This window comes from Lampris incognitus, chromosome 5 (genome assembly GCF_029633865.1).
Source record: "Lampris incognitus isolate fLamInc1 chromosome 5, fLamInc1.hap2, whole genome shotgun sequence".
Taxonomy (NCBI): domain Eukaryota; kingdom Metazoa; phylum Chordata; class Actinopteri; order Lampriformes; family Lampridae; genus Lampris; species Lampris incognitus.
In genome coordinates, this window is record NC_079215.1 from 9,045,181 (window position 1) to 9,066,017 (window position 20,837).

At 42.7% G+C, this 20,837-nt stretch overlaps 1 protein-coding gene across 1 annotated transcript in view; it reads left to right on the forward strand.

Annotated features, from left to right (window-relative positions):
* Positions 1-20,837, forward strand: part of crebbpa (CREB binding protein a) — an 83,457-nt gene that overhangs the window by 54,448 nt on the left and 8,172 nt on the right. The window contains exons 16-26 of the mRNA XM_056279514.1: positions 3,188-3,359; positions 3,532-3,650; positions 4,323-4,562; positions 4,952-5,040; positions 6,700-6,780; positions 8,731-8,787; positions 10,093-10,170; positions 10,278-10,345; positions 11,958-12,108; positions 19,737-19,883; positions 20,051-20,164. Coding sequence (XP_056135489.1) covers positions 3,188-3,359; positions 3,532-3,650; positions 4,323-4,562; positions 4,952-5,040; positions 6,700-6,780; positions 8,731-8,787; positions 10,093-10,170; positions 10,278-10,345; positions 11,958-12,108; positions 19,737-19,883; positions 20,051-20,164 — 1,316 coding nt within the window. The remainder of the gene's footprint in view (positions 1-3,187; positions 3,360-3,531; positions 3,651-4,322; positions 4,563-4,951; positions 5,041-6,699; positions 6,781-8,730; positions 8,788-10,092; positions 10,171-10,277; positions 10,346-11,957; positions 12,109-19,736; positions 19,884-20,050; positions 20,165-20,837) is intronic.

Below are 20,837 nucleotides of genomic sequence, written 5' to 3' on the forward strand. Positions count from 1 at the left end.
AATCGGTCTCTTGAGTCCTTTAAATCCAAACTTAAAACTCATCTTTTTGCTTTAACCTACGATTAGTAGCCTTTAAATTGAGTACTTCACAACCTGTACTGCATGGCGGGTCAGTTTCTGTCTCAATGAATTTACCAAGCACTGCTCTGCCAACGAGATTATAGAGTATAGATTGACTATTGCAAACTGTTCTCTTCTCTCACATGTCTTTCTCTCTCTCTCTAAATGATGTCTTCTCCTTTCTCTTCTTCTGTGTATGTGAATGGTGTGATGTGAGTCTCTTGTGTGCATGTGTGGTCTGTCCTTCTCTCATGTCTACATAGTGATGGTGGTCACATGGCTCAGGTCCTAGGCTGTTCCGGTGGCATCTGGACGATGCTTTGCATCCTCCTCATCATATTCTTCATATATCTTATTATTCCATTATAATTTTGTTGTCCTCTTTCAATTTTGTATTCTGCAAATTGTGTACACACAACATCCATTAGACATTTGTCCGTCTTGGGAGAGAGATCCCGCCTCTGTTGCTCTCCCTGAGGTTTGGACAGGATGTTGTATTGCTGTAAAAGCCCGCTGGGGAAAATTTGCAATTTGGGATCATGAGCTATACAAATAAAATTGACTTGACTTGACCAAGCACAGAACCCTCGGGAATACCTTGAGACAGAGGAGCGGTTAAGGGGGTGCAGTTTTTGTTGCTGATGAACTCTTGTCTGTTTGTGAGATATGACTTTAGCCAAAAGAGGGCAGTACTGGTGATGTTGAGAGAGGATTCAAGGCAGGAGAGAAGAATAGTATGGTTGATGGTATTGAAAGCTGCAGTGAGGATGAGGAGGATGAGAACGCTGAGGTGGCCAGTCTGAAGAGAAGAGGAGCTCATTGGTGACTTTAAGGAGGGGTGTTTCTCTGCTGTTCTGTGAGCGGAAGCCAGATTGAAATGGTTCGAACAGGTCGTTGGAGATGAGGTGAGCTTTGAGTTGAGAGGCAACAATAAATTCCAATATTTTTGACAGAAAAGGGAGATTGGAGATGGGCCACTAATTGCTTATGATATCGGGTTGAGTCCAGTTGTTTTGAGGATGGGGGTGGCAGCAGCCTGAAGCTGAAGGAGGAGTTAATGATTTCTGTGAGGAGATAGCTGGGAGACAGTCCTTAACAAGATGGGATGGGATGGGATGGGATCCAGAACACAAGCGGAGCTTCTCATTGGGCAGTTCCATTAGGGACACACGGGACTTTCCTGGGGCTGAGTGGTAAAGGGGTGAACGGGGTGGACAGGGCTGGAGAGGTTGTCAGGTTGCTATTAAAAAAGATGGTGTCAATTTTAGTTTGGAAAAATGAAAGGAAAGAGTTGCATTTCTAACTCTGAAGGAACAAGAGGTATTGTCACTGGGTTTGAGAAGTTTGTTGACTGTGGAAAAGAGAGCCTTGGGGTTGGTGGAGCCAGAGTGTGTGAGGTGTGAGTAGTAGGTGGACCGGGCCGTGATGAGAGCGTCTTAGTGTACTGTTGAAGGTAGTCTGTACGCTTGGAGATGCACTGTTAAACCGGTTTTCTTGTAAAGTCTTTCGAGCTGGCACTTAAGGGATTTCATTTGATGAAGCTCAGGGGTACACCAGAAAGCTAAGTGTGTGAATGCAACTATTTTGGTTTTGATGGAGGCCAGCTGATCAAGACAGGAGGTGATGTATCATCATAATTGACAAGATCGGAGGGATTATCAGACAGCAAGGGAGGGGGAAGCAGACATTTTTTTTTATTATTTTTTTTATTATTGTATTTTTTTTGTTTAATCTTGACTGAGAGGCAGAAAGCAGAGGGGGAGATAGATTTTTTTTTTTTTTGATTTCTGAAGGATATTTTGCATTTGACTTTTGGGATGGAGATAGAGATGTTAATGTCCATGGTCATTACCAGGTCGTCAGAGATATTAAGGTTGAGGCTGGAGAGTTGATGTATTGGGAGACCAGTGGAGCAGACCAAGTCCAGGATGTGACCGTGGCTGTGAGTGGTGAAGCTGAAGGATTGTAGCAGTTCCAGGAATTCTATAGCAGATTGACAGTCAGTGTACTCAATGTGGATATCAAAATTACCCAGGAGGAGAATGGAAGGTGAGATGGCACCTAGCTGGGTCAGAAAGTCATGGAGAAAGGAGGAGTTTGGCTTGAGCGGAGCAGTAGATAACGGCAGTGACTAAGGGAGTGGGACCAGAGACTTTGAAGGCAAGGTGTTCGAAAGAATGAGCGACAGAAATGGAAATGGTGGTTGTTTTAATGTCCTTCCTGTAAACAGCAGCAACACCACTTCTATTCATATTAATTCATACATTTCATTGTCTTTCAGCCAGACATTCACTCATTGAAATATTCAGCCATGTGTCTGCATACAGTTATGCAGTGATTTCAGTCATCAACCCAGCCACATTTCTATTCTTGTATTTCTTTAGCATGTTGTGGCCCTCATCAAACCAGAATATCTTAATGGTTGCAGTTTGAATTATGGTGTGTTTTTTGATTTAAATCCAGACAAGCCATCAGTGGTAAAGCCTTATGCACTTGATCATTGTCTAATTGCTTGACATTGAGTCAAACCATTACTTTGCCTTGGAGGCAGGGTTGATGCCCAACTCAGCAGCAACAATGGTTCTGGCCAAGTGCAGATCTCAAAGTTTATGCAGTGATAATACCTCTCAAAGTTCCTTTTGTGACCTTTTTGTGTGTGATGTGTTCAAGCTGATTAGGTGTCTGACCTTTTCCAGGAGGACATCAACCCGGTCCTTGTTAAGTCTGAAGTACGACTGGGAATGAGCACTGTAATATCTTAGCTGTTTGAGCTGAACCCACCATTTACTTGATGAGACTACAATGCGTCATGCACCCAAATCTATTAGATCCACAGGCTCTTCTCTATCTCCCCATAGTTGATTAGAATCCAGTACCTATTTTTTTCTCAAATGTCAGAAATGTCTTACTACAGACAAGCTACTATTCCCACTGCTTATTTGCAATTTTCCAGCATTTCAATGTGAAGCCTGGCAGCACTCGATTCTCTTCATGGGTAATCCCCAGCTTACTTGCTGTTGAATACAACTCTCAGTTGTTGTCATTTAAAACCCACTTTAAGGTAAACAAACATGACACTGCTGAAATGGGTCATGTCGGAGTCAAATATTGGTTTTGTTTTCTTTAGGCTGAGGAGGAGAATAGTTCGTTGTCAATTAAGAAAGAGGAGCCAGAGGAGAAGCAGGAACCAATGGAGGTGGAAGAAAAGAAGCCAGAAGTGAAGACGGAGCCCAAAGAGGAGGAAGAGGGAGGAACCAGCAGCACGACTTCATCGTCCCCCTCTCAGTCGCGGCGGAAAAGTGAGTCGGAGAGGCCAAAAAATGAATGAAATTCTATATTTTTGTACTGAAGTTTTGACAAGTAGGGAGTATTACCATGCCCAGCTTTTTTGCTTTGTTTGCCACCCCTTAATGTGCCATTTCTTTCTTGGTCTCACCTTCGGATGTTACCTTCTTTCTTTTCTTCTGCCAGTCTTTAAGCCAGAGGAACTTCGCCAGGCGCTCATGCCAACCCTGGAGTCTCTCTACAGGCAGGACCCAGAGTCACTGCCCTTCCGACAGCCTGTTGACCCCATGCTCCTGGGCATCCCTGTCAGTAACATACACTCCTTTAGCTTTTCACTCATGTTAAACGTCTGGTCAGTCAGTCAGTGTTCCCACGATTTTGTAAAACTTAGCAAAGCTGCTTGTATGTCACTGTTAGCCTTGGATCAAATCCCAGTAGTCACTCCCACTTCTTAACACCCCCACACACTGCTGCTTTCCCACTGTGAGAGTAAAAGGGAGAACACAAACCACAATTCTGAAAACATAAGTTTCAAGATCTATCTGCTATAAAGTTATTTCATTTGTGAGATGGTCAACTTTGGCTGCTTAGTAATAAAATTACCTTTGACGGACTTACAATCCAAAAAAATCAAACCTAGCAATTACCGATCTCAAGTAATAATTTGGTATTAAAAAAGCTGATTTTTTTTTTTTTACATTTTTGATGAACACCTAGTTTTGATTATTGAGGTCTCCACATTTTTAAACTGCATGTCTTGGTTGTTAATAGTAATAGACAGATTGAAGACCCAGGTCATCAAAACAATTGTTTGCTTATAATCCAACATTTGAACACAAAGGTTGCTCAGAATTGGTTATGGAAATTACACTACAGGACATATAGTAGTTATGGAAAAATTGATAAAATATGGTTAACAAAATGTGTCGGTATCATGTATGATTGACCTTAGAACTTGTTCCCATTTCACACTTAAGGATTACTTCGATATTGTGAAGAACCCCATAGACTTATCTACTATCAAGCGCAAACTGGACACTGGGCAGTACCAGGAGCCCTGGCAGTATGTAGAGGACGTCTGGCTCATGTTCAACAACGCCTGGCTGTACAACCGCAAGACATCCCGTGTCTACAAGTATTGCTCCAAGCTGGCCGAGGTGTTCGAGTCAGAGATCGACCCTGTAATGCAGGGCCTTGGCTACTGCTGCGGCAGGAAGGTGAGATGGAAGGCTTGAGAGAAAGGAGGGTGATGGTCGCTGGCAGTGCTATTAGGGGAAACTGATCTGTTTTTCATTCTTGTTGTTAACACCAGGGCACATGACTAACATTGTATTCAACATATTGATAGTGGTTGCCAAGTCCCCAAAAAAATCACCAACTAATGCCTTGTCTTAGCTTCCCAGCAAGATATTTTGACCAAAGGTTAGTCGATTACCTACTGAACTGGCTGATATAGTGGAAAAACTTAGCAGTTACTTCCAATGTTAGCAGATGGCTGGTGTTATTTCCCTACCTGGATAACAGGACTTAGTAACCTATCTTCAGTTTAAATTGATTCTAATGTGAGGACTCCAATCGTCTTGTGTTGTCTCTCATCTTTTTGCAGTACGAGTTCTCTCCTCAAACCCTCTGTTGTTATGGCAAGCAGTTGTGTACCATACCCACTGGAGGCACATACTACAGCTACCAGAACAGGTACCACTCTCGCTCACTTATACATGCTGCCTGATTTGTAAAACAGCAATTTTGCTTGTCAGGTTTGAGTGTGAACATGAACTGGAGTTGATATTGCTCACATTTTTTTTTAAGACCTAGCAACATTGCTCAGCAAAGTATGAGCACATGTCTGGAAAATGAACCATCCCAGAGCTTAGAGCTTCCTTCAGTCTGCAGACAGTGACAGTTACACATGCTGTGGTTTACGGTATAAAATCCATGGTACAGGAGTGGGTGATGAGACGGAAGGCACGGTCATATCCTACAGATGGAAGCTGTACGTGTGAACAGGAAATGCAGCCAGCAGTGCCAGAAATTCATTGCGGCAATGTTAAGGAATGTATGTTTGAAAGCTGCTTCTGTTTATGTGTCTGTGTGTCAGTGAATGAGCATGCATTTATGTGTGGCCATTTGCACAGGTTTGAGCTTGGTGTTTAAAAAGTAATGTAAATATCATGTACAAAAAACATATTACAGCTTGAAGAATTTCAAGTTGCCCAGTGCCATATTTCAGTATTCCTGCAGCATTATATGACTAGTAAACGTTAACAGCGGTGGGTGTATGGTATTGATTAAAACAAAGTAAATGATGCCCCAAATCCCCCCCATTGCCCAGATTTCTGCAGTCAAAAACACAACAGCCAGGAGCTGTTTTTGCACATCACTGAACAATAGAGGTCAGGATTATAGTAAAGTAACACACAGCCCTTTAAATAAATATGACATTAGTATGCACACAGTTTGTCATATATTTTCATTCATAGTTGCCTATTTATTATAGAATGCAGGTATTCGAACCATGATATTGCCTAATTTCAGTCCTGGAATCACTCCACCTGTAGCTATGGGGGAAAGACCTGCAGCAGTAGTGCTGACAACTGCATCCTGTGGGGCTTTGCTTGGCATGGCATGGCAAAGCGCTATGTAGTGGTTATATGTGCAGCAGTGTTCAGCCTATAAGCCAACTTCACATGCTGAGAAACTCCTTAGTAAAATGATTGGTAACAGGAGGTGGGGAAGTTTGACACGTTAGGCAAAGCATTGTGTTCAGTACTTACTCAGTACCCGTCTAGGATCTTTAGAGTTGGATGTTGCTGGCCTTTCTCTTTCAAGAAAGCGGAAAATGTAATGCTTTGGTAAAGGCCACGAGGCATTGGCGTGTTGTCTGTGTTTCCCTTCTGCTGAAAGCTGATAGCCGATAACTGCCCTCTTTGTGTTCCCTTGCACCCTCTGCTGTATTGACTGTGTAACAGCGGCTGGTCATTTTGACCCAACACTTGGAGAATGGAAGTGTGCACCAGTAACAGAGCACAGTCTGACAGGAAGCGTGGAGCTCCTACTACACTTAGAATTTTATAATCTCAGTGGGATCTCAAGGATTCCCTTCTTTTTCTCTTGGTCTCATTTCCTCCCAAAACACTGGCATTAATTTGTACATAAGCTTGTTATATACCTGAGTACCAATTTTGGAAATATTTAACATTCATGTTCTCATGAAATTGAATATGGCCAACTGTGCTTGATGTTCTTAAGGTCTTCAGACATGTCAGTAAAATAAGACGCGTGGCACAATGAAACCAGAGAGAAAACTGTACTGTGTTCAATATTGAGGTATTCTGCAATTGTGTTTACCTGCAGGTACCATTTCTGTGAGAAGTGCTTCAATGAGATCCAGGGCGAGAGTGTGACGTTAGGGGATGACCCGGCACAGCCACAAACGTAAGAGAACCTGTCTTTCACTCAAGTAATATGCAAAGGTGCCAGGGCTGGGAAATATCGACACAGTCAAATATCACAATAATTTTGACTGAAATACCTCAATCTCAATGAGATTATATTTTTGGGATGACTATTGGTCCTTTCACAAGATGTTTACACAAATGAAAATGCTAAGAAATGATCATTATTAATGTGGGTGTGACGACCAGCCGGTAGAGGCATCCGTGGTTCATTTCACTCACCATAACCACCAGTAAAGAGGAGAGGAAGATGGCAAGCTGATGTGTGTGTGTGTGTGTGTGTGTGTGTGTGTGTGTATGTATATATATACACAAAACATAGCTTTCAAAATTTTTCCATAAAAAGAACTTTGTAAATGTTTCATGAAAAACGTAAATGTATTTAACACGGTTGTTAGGCATCAAGGACACAAACGGTGTGTTTTGTTGACAAACTTTGAGTGTAAACAAAACTACGCTGTTCATGAGGAGAACACCTTTGAATTTATTATGTTGTTACGCCTTCTTGGCAAGGGAGCCAAGCGAGTCGGAGCCTCTACAACTTCAGCCCGAGACTGAGTCCTTTTTGCCTATTTGTTCATCTCCTTCAGATGGTCGGGTTTCCTCCCCCTCTGCCATAAATAGGAGTGACGTAACCATGTTGAAGAATGATTAATACAAGAATGATTAATACAATGTTGAGAACAGGGCCTCTGGAGCCTTTGCCATTTTTTCCCCCTGCTGGAGCTGTAAGCCACAGTCTCCTAGCTGGCCAGTGAGTGGTGTGAAGTAGAAGTGAACTTCTGCTTTTGTGGGCCTGAGAGTTGTTAGTCCCGAATCTGATCAGTGAAATTCTATGGACTTTTGTCTCTTTGCGTTGTTCTCTTTCCAAATTCCACACAAATATTCCAGTCATGACTAGTTGAAATTTTGCTAGATAAAATTCTGCAAATGTAATGACTCAGTTGATGGATAGAAATTAAGGTTTTATTGCAAGCTCCTTACATTGTGGAGCAAACTTTTACAGAGCAGCACATGTGGAGGAACGGAGTGGTGCAGCACCACCGTTCCATCCTTTTTAATAGAACCTAGTGATAATTTATTGATATATCACGTGGCTCTAGAAGGCGCACACGTTGTTGTCTGCATGTCTCTTGAAACACTTAGGAGGCTGTTACTTCAGGAAGCCATTGCATTGTTATGAAAAATGTCGATGCTGGAAAGGAATTTTAGGGGCAACCGGGTAGCATAGTGGTCTATTCCATTGCCTACCAACATGGGGATCACCCGTTCAAATCCCCGTGTTACCTCCGGCTTGGTCGGGCGTCCCTACAGGTTAAGTTAAGGTTAATCAAGCGTCCCGGTGTTGTATCGAACTCTGGCTTGGGAAAAAACCGATGTCGACGGGGAAACGGTTTGATACAACACCTGGGACTTGAAAGGGTTCCAAACTGACTTTCAGTTGGTATTCTTTCTACTGGATCAGTAAATAACACAACCTGCCTACTTATCAGTACTACTGGATGTTTTTATGTTTGTGTTTTATGTTTATTTATCGGGATCCCCATTAGCTGTGCCCTAAAGCACCGCTAGTCTTACTTTTACTCTGCCTTTACTCTCAGCACTGAGATCGGGGTTTCTAGTTCAAACTGGGATTCTTTTGGCTGTTTCTTGCTTTGGACCTTAGCCAGGCTGCAAAAAAACAGAAAGCGATCCGGTTGTCTTTGCGACAGCAGTGCAAACAATAAGAATACTTGGAAACACTGGGTGGGGGTTGAAAAGTTGTGTATAGCCACTTTAAGTTGTGCATTATCCTCCATATTGATGATTAATGAATAAATTGCATTATTGGAAATGACCCCATAAGTAATGTTTGTGTTTTTCAGCGTGGCCTAATCTTTGTTACTGTCTTTTTCTCTGTCCTTCCCTTTCTCCTTCCCTCTTTTTCCAGAATGATTTCTAAGGACCAGTTTGAAAGGAAGAAAAATGATACACTAGACCCTGAACCGTAAGTAGACACACCTACTGTGTGAGTCAGACTGACCGTACACAATATTAAGATAAGGTCTTTGAGGGTCTTTTTTTTTTTTTGCTGGTAAAAAATCTACCTGCATTTTGTGCTATTTGTTTGTTCGATATAGCTTCAAAACAAAAACGCCTTTATCTTCCACCCGCATGTCTTTATTTTTTGTCCTTTTTTTTGCACATTCCTGGTTTTTCCCCCATTTCTCACAGCCATATCATGGTAGAGCCCCAGGGAAGCTCAGAAGTAACACCGGTTGAGTAAATACCCAGCTTTTTGTCTGTAGAGACTTTTCCCTTGCAAAACAGAAGACCACGTGTCTTAAAGTACAGTACGCTCCAGCATCCCCGCGACCCTGTGCAGGATAAGCGGTTTGGATAATGGATGGATCAAAAAACGTTGACATTCAAAGTTAAAGTGGCAATCTCGAAGGTCTCCAATGTCCATTAGATTACTCTTTCACTAGCTGACTATCTTGGTTGCTTCTCTGTGATTGGTCTTACAGAGAGGAAGTTTTCCTTACCCTCTGATGGGCTAATCTCTGCTCGCTGGCTAAATAAATGTCCATCACCATCATGTGTTAATATACTACTTTTTTTGGACCAAGCAGAGCTCCTCTCTGGTTGGTCCACAAGAGAAAAAGTTCAACCTATCCTCTCTGGTGGCCACTGCTGGCTGAAGTAAAATGCATCAGTTCCTATGCGCAGCTTGAGATTTTTTTTGCCAGAAGGGTCAGACCAACGCCATTTGTTAAAATGCAAATGCTCTCAGAAACAGACTCATGAATTGAGAGATAACTGAATCTTTTTTTTTTTTTTTTGCCATAGTCTGTGATGGATATGAATGAAATGGACACTTGCTTATATGAAAAAGTTAGAGATTGCAAGTATGTAATTCTGTTAGATCCTCCCACAAAGGCGCACTTACATTGGCTGGCTTGCAATTGTGTAAGAACCAGAGGAAGATGAAAGTGAATCTAGATCTCAGTGTTGATTGCTGCATTGGCAATCATTCGATCAACAGTCATACAAGAGAAAATGTCATGGAGTGGTGTCCGCTGACGTAGCTGTCACTCTTATCCATCGGCTATCAGTGAGTGAGCTGGTAAGGGTTCAAGGAGTCCTTGAAAAAGCGCAAGTATTTGCTCATGAACAGACACTGGCAGGTGTTAGCGTGGAACCTACGTCCTTTCCACTACAGTGAATTCTCTCTAACCACCTGGCCAGATAATGAAATTATTTTGTGATAAATGTTAACAGTGGGGTTTTTTTCTTTCTCTCATTTCCTCAGGTTTGTTGAATGTAAAGATTGCGGGCGAAAGATGCACCAAATATGTGTCTTACACTATGACGTCATCTGGCCGTCCGGGTGAGTTCTTATCCCTTAAATTCCCTTAATGGACAAGAGCTTTGTTGCACATCTGCTGGAGTAGTTGTGGCAAAATCCCTAAGTTTCTCTTTTTCTACTTTCTCCAGATTCATCTGTGACAATTGTTTGAAGAAAAGTGGAAAAACACGGAAGGACAATAAATTTTCTGCAAAAAGTTAGTGAGATTTTCCATTTACAACCACTTGTGTTCATTAGACATCATTACAACATAGTAACTATTAACTTGATACTGTGGTTAAAAAACACGGTAACGGATAAGGTTGTCCTTAACCACCATGTACAAGTTCTATACTGCTCCACAGAGTATTTTTGGTTCTAAAAGCGATGATGAGGATATAAACAATTTCAAAACACTTCATACAAGCACAAATGTTAACACGTTATCCATTTTAGGCAGCATTTTGTAATTTAACCAAAAGCGCTACTGTTTGATACATATGCATCTCCAATAGTTTCCACAGCGGAGCTGAGATTAATTCAAATAATACAACAAGAGATGCTGAATATAGAGTAGACCAAATAGTTCTTTGTGAATACAAAAGGATCATAGGTATAATCCAAGTGTAAAGCTAGAGTCATTTGCCGTGTTTCCATAACGTATTTTTATGCGCATTTTGAAGTGTTGCGTTAGAAAAGGTTTGTGGAAATGGAAGATTTTTGAAAAAAGTTCCTCAAACTTCCTCAAAAAAGTTTTTACCCTCACTTGGCGGTTTTTGCCTTTTTCGAAAAAAAAGTTAATGTGCTAAATGGGATATGGAAACGCCTTTGCTGAATAAGTTGTGATATTTTTGGTGTGGCGAACATTTAACTCACATGACTGATCAGCTTCTTCTGCTGTTGGCGTCTTCTGGGAAATTCCCATAACGCGCATTTCTTTATCGTCATCTGTGGATGGCATGAAACAGCCGACATGAGAGAACAATTACAACTTGCCCAACTGAAACAAATTCCCAAAGCCTCTTTCCATTTTCTCTCGTAGATGGCCAAGGCGACTGGTTTTGTTTCCGGTTCGCAACCTTTTCTTCTTCTACTCTGTTTATTACAGCCATGCGTAACGTAGCCTGTACCGCCAACTTCTGACAAAACTACACTTTGTGTAGCATAGTTAATTCCCTCTAAACCAGTTGCTGGAAACGTGCCTAATTCGCATCCCCCCCCCAAAAAATTTTTATTTATTTTTGCGACATTTCAAAAGTTTGCTTTAAATTCAATTAATGGAAACACGGCTGTTGTTGCACTTTCTTAATAACAGATCATTCTTTTTACCAGGTGGGTTAACACGTGGTTTGCGCAGGTTTCCGACACCTGACCACCCTGAAATTTAGCTTATAGCCCACGTCAAGTAAAACCACTTCCCTTCATGTGAACCACATGTGTCTGTCCACCATTAAACCTGCAGTAGCACTGCTGGTGTTGCTTCTGCTTTCATTCTTCTTGTTATTTCACATACATTCTCCACTGGTTTTTCTAGCCCTAATAAATGTCAATTCATTTGGATCTTGTAAACTCTAAAGGTTGCTTACAGGCAGTGAAATACATTAAAAACCAATAGCAAAAGTTGAGAAATGCATTCTGTAGTTATCTGTAAATGAAGTTGTTTTTTTTTCTTTTCTTATTTACAGGAAAGTTGACTTGAAGAAAGTATTTGGTCTGGCATAAGCCTCTGAACGATACCTCTGAATCTCTTTCTTGTGTGTGTGTGTGTGTGTGTGTGTGTGTGTGTGTGTTTGTGTGTGTGCATGCGTGTGCATGCATGTACTCCATAGGGCTACAGTCTACACGATTGGGAATGTACATAGAGGATCGTGTAAATAAGTACTTGAAGAGACAGAACCACCCGGAGGCTGGAGAGGTTTTTGTGCGAGTGGTGGCCAGCTCTGATAAAACAGTGGAGGTGAAACCAGGCATGAAAGCCAGGTGAGCGCTCCAGGAACTTCCACAACGGAGGTCAGGTCTGAGGAATGCTTTTAAAGATGTTTACATTTACTTTGGGTATCTATCATTTACCAAAAACAAATTCATATTTTCTATCTATTTTGTCAACATATTGTATTTCCCTGCATTGCTATGACCATGTTCTGAACTTTGAGGGAAATTCGGGGGACACTAGTGTATCCTATCAAGCTTTAATATTCACTCGGCTACTGTGGAGCCCTCATGTTTGACTAGATGGTACAAACGCCCCGTGACTATCTGTGAGGGTCGTTCACTATTCAGTCAGACAACATCAAAACTTGTGCTTGTTCATCCCATCCTGACCAGAGAAGTGGCCTCAATAGAAGAGTCTCTTAACAGCTTATCTTGGGTGGCTGTTTAAAGACTATTTGCTTTATATGGACTTTGGGCCTTTTAGGTTGAGCCTTCTTATACTCGGCCTGTTGCTTAAAGCTGTGATACTCAGGGCAACTTTTTGCAGAACACCGGATAACATTAATGTGAGGATACCTCTAATAAATGTTTATTATTTAGCAAATGTGTTTACTATGAGTGACTTGGAAGGGTTACATTGGTACCTAAAGATCGAATTCCCTGTCCCATGGGCCTCTTTGAAAAATCACCGAAATATTTGAATTAACATATAATACCTAGAATGATCATGTACGATGGATGAAATAATCAAATTGTTGACTTAAAAAAGAACCACGGAGTGAAAAGAATTTTTTGGCTGGACCGCCCGGCAGAACCAGCCCTACAAACACAAATGTTGCTGTGTGGTCATGTTTAAAGTGACTTACTGAGTGATCAGTTTGACATGATTGGGCCGCTGGATCAGGTGACCAACGACGTCACTGAAGTTACACGATTGCTCGGCTGACCAACATTGTTGCTGGTAAACACGGAAGTGGGAGTTTCCCTGCTGGATGTGAATCAGGCTCATATCTAGATGGTTACCCTAGATTTCCAAAACTCGCACATACACTTTTTTGCCCCCCCCCCTTTTTTCCCCAATTGTATCCGGCCAATTAGCCCACTCTTCCGAGTCATCCCAGTTGTTGCCCCACCCCCTCTGCCGATCCGGGGAGGGCTGCAGACTACCACATGCCTCCTCCGATACATGTGGAGTCACCAGCCGCTTCGTTTGACCTGACAGTGAGGAGTTTCGCCAGGGGGACATAGCATGTGGGAGGATCACGCCAGTGCAGCAACCAGGACACATACCACATCCAGCTTCCCACCCGCAGACACAGCCAATTGTGTCTGTAGGGACGTTTGATCAAGCCGGAGGCAACATTGGGATTCGAACCGGCGATCCACATGTCGGTAGGCAACAGAATAGACCGCCATTCCACCCACTAACAAACGGAATATATTGTTGCTCGTGGATACTAGTGAAATGCTAAGAGCTGAATATTTTCCTGCTCTTTCAACATCTGGTTATGTACTGTAACAGTCCAGCATAGAGCAGAGTAGGAGAGAAAACGGCTCGCCATGCGCCGAGAGGCGTGACGGAGATCGCCCAGTTAAAGTACCCGAAATAACAATCACTCTGACAAAGCACTCACTGATGAATTCACAAAAGGACTGCACGGCTGATGCAGCCACTAAACCTGCACAAATAAGACAAAAAAGAAACTAATTCTCAAAAGAACCCGCAAGCTGCCAAGCAAATAGCGTCTCAATGCTCCAGTGCTATTTGCATGTACAAACCCCAATTCCAATGAGGTTGGGACGTTGTGTAAAACATGGATAAAAACCGAATACAATGATTTGCAAATCCTTTTCCACCTATATTCAATTGAATACGCTACAAAAACAAGATATTTAGTATTCAAACTGATAAACTTTATTGTTTTTTGCAAATATTCACTCATTTTGAATTTGATGCCTACAACACATTCCAAAGAAGCTGGGACGGGGGCAACAAACGACTGGGAAAGTTGAGGAATGCTCAAAAAACACCTGTTTGGAACATTCCACAGGTGAACAGGTTAACTGGAAACAGGTGAGTGTCATGATTGGGTATAAAAAGAGCATCCCCGAAAGGCTCAGTCGTTCACAAGCAAGAATGGGGCGAGGTTCACCACTTTGTGAACAACTGCGTGAGCAAATAGTCCGACAGTTTAAGAACAACGTTGCTCAATGTAGAATCGCAAGGAATTTAGGGATTTCATCATCTACAGTCCATAATATCATCACAAGATTCAGAGAATCCGGAGAAATCTCTGCACGTAAGCGGCAAGGCCGAAAACCAACATTGAATGCCTGTGACCTTCCATGCCTCAGGCGGCACTGCATTAAAAACCGACATTCTGTAAAGGATATTACCAGGTGGGCTCAGGAACACTTTGGAAAACCATTGTCAGTTAACACAGTTCGTCGCTACATCTACAAGTGCAAGTTAAAACTCTACCATGCAAAGGGAAAGCCATATATCAACAACATCCAGAAACACAATTGTTTTTGGAAATCATGGACGTCGTGTCCTCCGGGCTAAAGAGGAAGAGGACCATCCAGATTGTCATCAGCACAAAGCTCAAAAGCCAGCATCTGTGATGGTATGGGGGTGTGTTAGTGCCCATGGCATCATGGGTAACTTGCACATCTGTGAAGGCACCAATACAAAGGTACACATACAGGTTTTGAAGCAACATGTGCTGCCATCCAAGCGACGTCTTTTTCAGGGACGTCCCTGCTTATTTCAGCAAGACAATGCCAAGCCACATTCTGCACGTGTACAACAGCGTGGCTTCGTAGTAAAAGAGTGCGGGTACTAGACTGGCCTGCCTGCAGTCCAGACCTGTCTGCAGTCCAGACCTGTCCCCCATTGAAAATGTGTGGCACATTATGAAGCGCAAAATACGGCAACGGAGACCCCGGACTGTTGAGCAACTGAAGTCGTACATCAAGCAAGAATGGGAAAGAATTCCACCTACAAAGCTTCAACAATTAGTGTCCTCAGTTCCCAAACGCTTATTGAGTGTTGTTAAAAGGAAAGATGATGTAACACAGTGGTAAACATGCCCCTGTCCCAGCTTTTTTGGAACGTGTTGCAGGCAGCAAATCCAAAATGAGTGATTATTTGCAAAAAAACAATAAAGTTTATCAGTTTGAACATTAAATATCTTGTCTTTGTAGTGTATTCAGTTGAATATAGGTCGAAGAGGATTTGCAAATCATTGTATTCTGTTTTTATTCACGTTTTACACAACATCCCAACTTCATTGGAATTGGGGTTTGTATTTAAATTAGGTAATACGCATAGGTTTGGGCAAAATTGGCCCATTTCTATGTAAACGGACCCCATTGCAAAAAAAAAAGGGAAAAAAAAGTCCCAATTCATAAACACCAGCGCTAATAGCCACACGCAGTTAAGAGTGAACATTATTGGCATCTTCAGAGTGTTGGCAGCTGATGCCCAGACTTTGCAGTGATCATGGCTGCAGTAGCTAGCTGAAGGCATCGTCATGCCAGGCGTGCTCATGAACGGATATTTTGAAAGAGAATATCTCTTGTCGATTCAACTGAGACCGAAATCATTTGTAGATATAGGTTGCCAGGTCAGAGAATTCTTGCTATAGCTACTTGATGACATCGAGGATGACATTGAGCCTGCCTACTGTGTTCTTGGTGCAAAGCCACCATTTATACTTTGCCACATGGATAATTGCAATCAGATGCAAAACAAGGGCAAATTGCACTCAGCTGCAAATCTTTATGGGTGTGTTTGTGCTGTAATATCATTAGTGCCATCAATACAGAGTGAGTCGAAAAAAGAGGGACAGCCGCAGATGGAAATAGATGAAAGAGGAGAGGGATTTAACAGATAATTGGATGGCATGGTGGCCCAGTGGTTAGCACTTTTGCCTCACTGCAAGAAGGTCCTTGGTTTGAACCCCAGGCCATCCCAGGTCCTTTCTGTATGGAGTTTGCAGGATCTCCCTGTGTCTGCGTAGGTTTCCTCTGGCCACTCTGGTTTCCTCCCACCATAAGAGATACATATGTTAGGGTTAATACTCCTGCCCGTGCCCCTGAGCAAGGCAATTGGAAGAAATAACTGGAGTTGGTCCCCAGGTGCTGCACAGCGGCTGCCGACTGCTCCTAGCTACACAGCTAGGATGGGTTAAATGCAGAGAATGAATTTTGTTGTATGTATGTACAATGACAGTGTATTCTATTCGAATTAGAGTAGCTATAACTACAAATAAATTAACTTCTTTCAGATCAAACATCCCAAGATATGAGTGGAAAGTATTGTTCTTACAACTGTATTCATAACCTTTTATTTTTTTTACTCAAATGTAGCTTTTATTTATTTATTTATTTTATATATATATATATATATATATATATATAGTTTATTTGACAGGGGCTGTGCACAACACAACCATTAGCCCAGAGTTAGCTACATAGCTAATTTACATATGTGGTCCCTTGGCAGGAAGATTTGATAAACACCGCAGTACAATACAAACAATTAAATGCAATAACATTAGCAAATTTGTCACAGAGTACATCACATATCATATTAACATATACATGACATACTCTCCATGTTGGAAAACGGTCGGTTCCATACAAAGGTTTACATCAGTGAGCACATGATTGGCTTGTCTTTAGCCATGTTTTTATTGTTTTAAAAATGCTGAAACCTGTTCATTCTCTGATTATGGGTGGGAATTTAGTTCCTTTACCTGCTGCTCCGACTGAAAATGCCGATTGTCCGAAAGCAGTTTTCCTAAATTTAGCTGAGCAGTCACCTCTGGCTGATGCCCTGATCATTGTTTAAGTGGTGGTGGCGCACGATCATACATCAGGCACATTCAATTCAATTCAATTCAGTTCAATTTATTGTCATTAAAAACAATGTGCAGGCACTTGTTAAAAATGAAATGAGGGCTGTGGCTTCACCAAACAGTGCAAGACAGACGCAGACAAATACAGCAAACACAGTATAAGATATACACACATGAAGACCAAAAGCTAAAATAAGTTAAAAAAGAGCTGGGGTACAAAATATTTAAAAATATCTACAGACATTCAGTGGGTAGCCAGGTTCAGGTGGGCAACAGCTTGTGGAAAGAAGCCGTTTTTGAGCCTGGTAGTGCGGGCTCTGAGGCTCCTGTAGCGCCTCCCAGAGCGCAGGGGGGAGAACAGTCCATGGTTGGGGTGGGTGGGATCTCTGCTGATGCTCAGACCCCTTCGAAGGCAGCGTTTGTGATAAATGTCTTTTATGGCTGGGAGCTGGGTACCGGTGATATGCTGGGCCGCCTTGACGATCCGCTGCAGAGCTTTCTGGTCTACTGAGGTGCAGTTGCCGTACCACACTGAGATGCAGATGGTCAGGATGCTCTCTATGGTGCAGTGGTAGAAGTTGGTGAGAATTTTGGGGGATAGATGGGCGCTCCTCAGCCTCCTTAGGAAATGCAGGTGTTGTTGGGCCTTTTTCACAAGGGCCTGGGTGTTTAATGTCCACGAAAGGTCCTCGCTGATGTGGACTCCAAGGAATTTAAAGCTGGAAACACGCTCCACTTCCACCCCATTGATGTGTATGGGGGAGTGGCTGCAGCTTCTAGACCTCCTGAAGTCCACAATCAGCTCCTTTGTCTTCTGCACATTAAGGACAAGATTGTTGGTAGTACACCATGATGTGAGGTGCTCAATCTCGTCTCTGTAGGCCGTCTCGTCATTATTGGTGATACGGCCAATGACTGTGGTGTCATCTGCAACCCTAACTATAACATTTGAATGGTGAGTTGGCAGGCAGTCATGGGTAAAGAGGGAGAAAAGGAGGGGGCTCAGAACACAGCCTTGAGGGACACCTGTGCTGAGGGTCAGGGTGGAGGAGGTGTGGTCACTTAACCTAACAGACTGAGGTCTGTTGGTCAGGAAGTCCAGGGCCCAGTTACAGAGGGAGGGGTTGAGGCCAAGGGAGAGGAGTTTGGTGGTTAGTTTGGTGGGGATGATAGTGTTGAAGGCAGAGCTATAATCTATAAACGGCATCCGGATGTATGTGTTAAGTTCAAGGTGGGTCAGAGCAACGTGCAGGGCAGTGGCAAAGGCATCCTCAGTAGACCTTTTGGGACGGTAGGCGAACTGATGTGGGTCGAATGTGGGGGGGATAATGTTTTTGATGTGAGCCAGAACCAGTCTCTCAAAGTACTTCATGGCAATGGGGGTGAGTGCTATGGGTCGGTAGTCCTTCAGACATGTGGATGTTGGTTTCTTGGAGACAGGAATGATAGAGGTGGTCTTAAAGCATGCTGGGACTTTAGATTGGGACAGTAAGAGGTTAAATACAGGTGTGAAGACCTCAGCCAGCTGGTCGGCACATTCCCGGTAGACCCAACCCGGTTTGCCGTCTGCCATGCAAAGAAAACCGTCAACTGTCAATAAATTGTACTTTCTTGAATGATGGCACAATGATGGTATCTCCTTTGTTTTTTTATCAAGAATTTTCACAGATTCTTTGTGAAGAATGTATGATGGTTTTAGCATAATCACTCTTGCCTGGGACCCGCTTGTAGCACAATGAGATGTGTGAAAAAAATCATTGAGATTCCATTGCCTACCAACACGGGGATCGCCGGTTTGAATCCCCGCGTTACCTCCGGCTTGGTCGGGCATCCCTACTGACACAATTGGCCGTGTCTGCGGGTGGGAAGCCGGATGTGGGTATGTGTCCTGGTCGCTGCACTAGCGCCTCCTCTGGTCGGCCGAGGCGCCTGGTTGGGGGGGGGGGACTGGAGGGACTAGCGGGATCCTCCCACGCGCTACGTCCCCCTGGAGAAACTCCTCACTGTCAGGTGAAAAGAAGCAGCTGGTGACTCCACATGTATCGGAGGAGGCATGTGGTAGTCTGCAGCCCTCCCCAGATCGGCAGAGGGAGTGGTGCAGCGACTGGGACGGCTCGGACGAGTTAGGTAATTGGCCAAGTACAACTGGGGAGAAAGAGGGAAAAATCCAAAAAAAATAAAAATTACAAAGAGCTTAGAAGTGGCTAGAGGCAGTTTATGTCTAATGCATCTAAAATGCATTAGGCTGGCCCTTAAACTTCTGGAAGCCTTTTTATTATATGTTTATTAAAATCTTAGTTAGAATCAGCGCTTATGCCCAGATACTTCCAGTGCTCAACAGTATTTATCACCCCTCCTTTAACTAGGATGTCAGGTTGATGTGTGTCATTTCTTTTGATAGAAAAATACTTGCCCACAGTTTGCTCACATTAAGACAACAGTGAGTTAACCAGGCATGTGATATGCTACTTAAGTACACTTTAACAATTATTACTACTCGGACCACTACAGAGAACTGCAGGTGAACATTTAACATCCAGGAATTCACATTATAGACAGTACCACTGACTGTCCCTACAACAGATTGAGCAGTATTTCAAGCATTGACTATACACAACCCAGCCATAGACCAGGTTTTGACCTAGTCTTGTTTTTCTATTAAATGATTGTCAACAGATTTTACAGTGTCTTGACTGTTCAATTAGTTGACAGGATTATAAGCCATTGACAGTCACCACTTGAAATATCCTGGTTTATTACAATCCCGATAGACAAGACATTGATGGGGTTGGTGTTTTTCCCTCTTGTCAGGTTTGTGGACACGGGTGATATGCCTGAAGCCTTTCCCTACAGAACCAAAGCACTTTTCGCCTTTGAGGAGATTGATGGTGTGGATGTGTGCTTCTTCGGCATGCACGTGCAGGAGTATGGCTCCGACTGCCCGTTCCCCAACACCAGGTCAGTGCTTGATCTTCCATTACCTGTATCATAAACATAATGGTATGGTCACAGAAAGTTGAATCAGCTCGTCTGGACACAACGTTTATTGAGAGCCCCTAACACAGCCACTTTTTATGTATATATATAAATGGCGTTAACAATAATCCTTCCTCTTTCTTCCTTAGACGGGTATACATATCGTACCTCGACAGTATTCACTTCTTCAGACCTCGAATGCTACGAACAGCAGTCTACCACGAGATCCTCATCGGCTATTTAGAATATGTCAAGAAGCTTGGGTAAGTCACCCCCTCCTTCCTTCCCCCATTTACTTTCTCTAAGCCAGTCAGCATGCAAACGGTACAGCTATCTGCTCAGCTTTTGGTTTAACTCATCAAATATAGAATGGTATTTTTTTTTCTTTGGGATAATAGGAAAGCTGACGCACATTGAAATAATTGATTGCTGATGAAAAATATTCCAGCAAAACAAAAAAACTCTAGTTTGGTCTAGTGTCTCCGTAGCATGAAAACCTGCATTCTCTTGGCCATCAATAGTGGGTGGCTGAGAATTGCTGTCGAGAGGATTTCCTCATCTAAATTGGGCTCTTTGACTTACCGTATGGACATATTTAGATTTGCTATTCACTACATTTAGTTGGTAAGGCTGTTGTAGCAAAGATGTTAAAAAATAGATGACAAGCGTCTCCACATTTTAAAGCACACCTTCAATTAAAGTGGATTTTTAGTTGCATTTGTGACAGCGCAAACCGTCACCACCCTGCTGCCCGTGAACAAGGCAAGTTGGACTTTCGTAAAAAGACGACGTATTTTGGATATTCGTCCGATTTGATGTTTTTTGAGCTCCTACAAGATTTACATCCCTGAAAAACAGTAGGAGAACCGATACAATTGAGGTTCCAGTTGGAGCTAGACGTCACTTTTTTTGATAGGGAAACACTTGTCTTCAGTA